This window comes from Gavialis gangeticus, unplaced genomic scaffold (assembly GCF_001723915.1).
Source record: "Gavialis gangeticus isolate Ggan-Ray unplaced genomic scaffold, GavGan_comp1, whole genome shotgun sequence".
Lineage (NCBI taxonomy): Eukaryota > Metazoa > Chordata > Crocodylia > Gavialidae > Gavialis > Gavialis gangeticus.
The window spans coordinates 532,988-536,809 of NW_017728957.1; the positions used below are offsets into that span (position 1 = coordinate 532,988).

At 58.8% G+C, this 3,822-nt stretch overlaps 2 protein-coding genes across 2 annotated transcripts in view; one reads left to right on the forward strand and one right to left on the reverse strand.

The window, feature by feature from the left end:
* Positions 1-3,138, reverse strand: part of PSMC6 (proteasome 26S subunit, ATPase 6) — a 32,410-nt gene extending 29,272 nt beyond the window's left edge. The window contains exons 1-2 of the mRNA XM_019528382.1: positions 3,118-3,138; positions 2,907-2,976 (exon numbers count right to left, since the gene is read on the reverse strand). Coding sequence (XP_019383927.1) covers positions 2,907-2,976; positions 3,118-3,138 — 91 coding nt within the window. The remainder of the gene's footprint in view (positions 1-2,906; positions 2,977-3,117) is intronic.
* Positions 3,139-3,424: 286 nt separating this feature from the next.
* ERO1A (endoplasmic reticulum oxidoreductase 1 alpha) overlaps positions 3,425-3,822 on the forward strand; it is a 39,458-nt gene continuing 39,060 nt past the window's right edge. The window contains exon 1 of the mRNA XM_019501219.1: positions 3,425-3,562. Coding sequence (XP_019356764.1) covers positions 3,425-3,562 — 138 coding nt within the window. The remainder of the gene's footprint in view (positions 3,563-3,822) is intronic.

Sequence of the window (3,822 nt, forward strand, 5' to 3'; positions counted from 1 at the left end):
CCCGCCCGCGCCCCCTGGCGGGGAGGAGGGGGCGGCGCGCCACGCACCCGCCCCCTCCCCGGGCTCCGGGTGAGGTCTCACGCGTGCGCACGGACACACACACACACCTGCCAAGGGACTGACACAACCCCTTTCGTAGCTGCCAGGTCACACACACACCAGGTGACACACACACACTCACTCACACACACCCATGGCTACCAAGTGACTGTCACCTCCCCCCTCCCATGACCCAGACTGCAGAAGACACTGGTGCCTGCCCAGACAGGCGTGCACACACATGCACACACACCCATGGCTGCCAGGTGACACACACTCTCTCTCTCTCACCCCCCCCCACACCCCCATGGCTGCCGGGTGACATGACCCAGCCCCGCGGAAGGCGCTGGTGCCTGCCCAGACGGACGCCCGGGTCCAGGCCTGCCCTGGAACCGCGCTGCTCCGGCTGGTCCCTCTGCGGCTCCCTGGCCGCAAGCTTTCCCGGCTGCTGACCACGGCCACGCGCCCCTGGTTCCTCTGCAGCTACAGCGCAGCCTCCCGCTGAGGCTGTGCATGCGAACAGCTCTGCAGTGTGCACACGGAGGTGGTTTGCATTGGCATGGAGGCTCCTCTCTGCTCTTCATCTGTCTCCTCCTTTCCCAAACCTGAGGAAGATGCCTGAAGGCTCGCCCAGCAGCTCTCCCAAGTACACAGCTGTGCCAATAAAAGGCATCACAAGCGATCCTAGTCCTGCTACATTTCCTGGACGCTCAAAGCTAGGCAGCTGCACCCCGCTTATGTGAGGAAGTAACATCCTTGCTACTTCCCCTGCAAGAGTGTGCAGCGCTGACTCTCCAGCAGGGTGCTGCGGCCGCCCGGGGTGCTTTGAGATCCTTCCAAGGTGGCTGCGGAGCGCCATGCAGGGAGGTGCACAAACATGATTCACAAGATAAACCCGGAGATTGCAAATAGCAATCCACGCTGTTAAAAACCATCCGGACCTGTTGGGGCCTTTCTGAGTTCTTTGCAACAGCAAAATTATTATTATTATTTTTATTTTTTTCCTGGAGTCAAAACACAAGTGAAAACTAAGAGCTGGCATTTTTGGGGGGCTGCCTGGAGTCTAATGAGGCTGGTCTTGCTTCCCACTGCTCTGGGAATCCAGCCTTCTTGCTCTCCCACCAGACCACAGGTGCCTGCCGGCTGGGTACAGCATGTCTCTGAGGATGCCACGCTCCCTGGATTTCCTCTGTGTCACACGCAAGAGGGAAGGACTCACTGGGTGACAGCCACCTTCCTCCTTCCTGGTAGTCCAGCCCCAAGGATTCCCCGTGGTTACAGCTGCTCCATGATCCACTTAAATTGAGGAGGGGACTCTAGGGAAGGGGTCATACAGCCAGCGGTATTCCCAACTGGGTTCGGAGACAGGTTAACCCTGTTGTGCTATGCTGATTCGCAACCCTGTGAGATGCTGTCCATGAGAGGTGGAACAGGCAGGCAGAGCAAAACAGGGGACTGACTTCCACCCCTTCCCTCTTGGGATGCGAGATGGACACATGGAGGGACAGTGGATCACAGGTGTGGACGTGGCCTTGAGGGTCATCTGGTCCAACCCTTACATGACTGCAGGGATGCTATTTTTAAACTACCCTTTGAAGTGCTCATCTAGCCTCATCTTGAAAACCTCCAGGAAGGAGTCCACGATTTCCCCGGGCAGTCTGTACCACTGCCTTCCTGCTCGGACATCAAGGAAGTTTTTTTCTGAGATCTCGTCTGAATCTGCTGTGCTGCAGTTTCAAACCATCCTTTGGTGTCCTGTCTGCAGCAGGAGAACAGCTGTTCTTTTTTATGGCAGCTTTACAGATGTTTGTAGACTGCTACCATGCCCTTTCTCAGCCACCTTTTCTCCGAGCAAAACATATTTTGTTGTCCTGAACAGCTTTCCCTCCATCCTCCAGACCAGGGCGGGCAATTATTTTGCCTGGAGGTAGGAATTTTTGTGAGCTGCTGCGAGCAGGGGCAGGTGGGGGAGTGCTGACCTGGCTCGGTGCAGGGCAGGGGCTGGCAATTGATTGTATCTGGCCCAGACCTGTCCCTACACCCACCGCCGCAGGTGCAGGACGGAGCAGGCAGGGTCTCCACGGACACTGGGACCCCTGCAGCCAGGCTGCACTTGGCTGGGTAGATGGGATGGGAGCACAGGTGGGTGGGGAGCAGCATCCTGGAGTGGGATGGGGGGCTGGGTCCAGGATCACACTGCGGTGACAGCACAGGGCTGAGGCCCAGGCCCATGGGCAGGGACGTGCGGGGAGCAGATGGCAGCTCTGCCCCAGCCCCCAGGCCCAGCCCTGCACTGTCACTGCTACATGATCCTGGCTCTGGCCCAAGCCCCCACCCACCCATCTCACTCCGGGGCGCTGCTCCCCACCCGATTGCGACCCTATCCTATCTGCCCTGCCCAGAGTGTCCTGCTTGCAGGGGTCCCAGGCTGGTCTCCATGGATGGGTCTCCTGCCCACTCCATCCTGCACCCCTGGGGTGGGTACGGAGCAGATGGGCCAGCAGTGGTGGAGTGAAAATGCGGCAGAACAGGGTCCAGCAGTAGTGGAGACACTAGGTTGGCAGCAACCAAAAGGAGCCACCACAGTGGGGGCTGCCAGGAAGTGGAGTCCAGCTGCCCCCACCCTGCCGCGCACCTAGGGGCTGTGGGACTGGGCACACATGCCACCGCCCAGGATGCCCCTGGACTGGGCAGCGCTGAGGCACCCGCTGCAGGCCAGATAAAATCCCTTAGCACATTGAATCCAGCTTGCCCTGTAGGCCATATTCTGTCCACCCTGCTCTGGACCCTCTCCAGGCTCTCCACGTCCTTAAACCGTGGACAATACACAGTGCTCTAGCTGAGGCCTATCACCTCCCACCTCTTACTCCTGTTGATGTAGCCCACTGTTGTATTTGCTGTGTGTGCGACCACGTCGCGGGTGCTGCACCGCTCCGGCTGCCGGCAAGGGGCGGAAGCAGTTTTGAAAACTGACCCGCTTGCATTCACCTGGATGCAATTTACCTATGATCAGGCCCCCCCAGTTTGGAAATCCTGTTGTCTCAGCTTCCTGGTGCATGCATCATGGTGTATTTATACTTCCCCTCCTCGATAGCGCATTAGGCGTGCTCTGATATAGTTGCCTATCAAAGCACACAGAGGCAGGTAAATGTTATGACGAGGACGTGAGTCACGTAATTCTGAAGAAACTGCCATTTGAACAGGGAAGTGTCAATCGCTGGTAAGCCGCAAGGAAGCTATTTTTTCTATGGAGCAGTCGGGGCAAATCAGGCTGCATCACCGCTCAGTTGCATCAGCCTAATGGTGCTCGGAGAATTCCTCAGTTTGTGCAATGCCGCTTTTCGCAGGCTGCCCTTCAGAGCTGGCTTGCGCTGGCTCAGCGATGATGTGTTCAGGGACCTGCCTTCCGGAGAGAGACTTCCTGGCTTTCCAAGCAACGGGGCAGTGGTACAGCCTGCCCGGGAAAGCCGTGGACTCCTTCCTGGAGGCTTTCGAGATGAGGCTAGATGAGCACTTCAAAGGGGTAGTTTAAAAATAGCATCCCTGCGGTCATGCAAGGCTTGCACCAGATGACCCTCAAGGCCGCGTCCACACCTGTGGTCCACTGTCCCTGCCCAAAACATTTGCCCACGCCTGTCACGTCGCGCAGGCGGGAGACCGCCGGCTCGCGCCACGTATTGTCACGGCGCCACGGGGGGCGTGACCTGCGAGGGCCCCGCCGCGCTGCCCCCGCGGCCCGGGCTGCTGCTTGTAGCCGGGGCACCCGCAGCCTGGGCCGGTTCA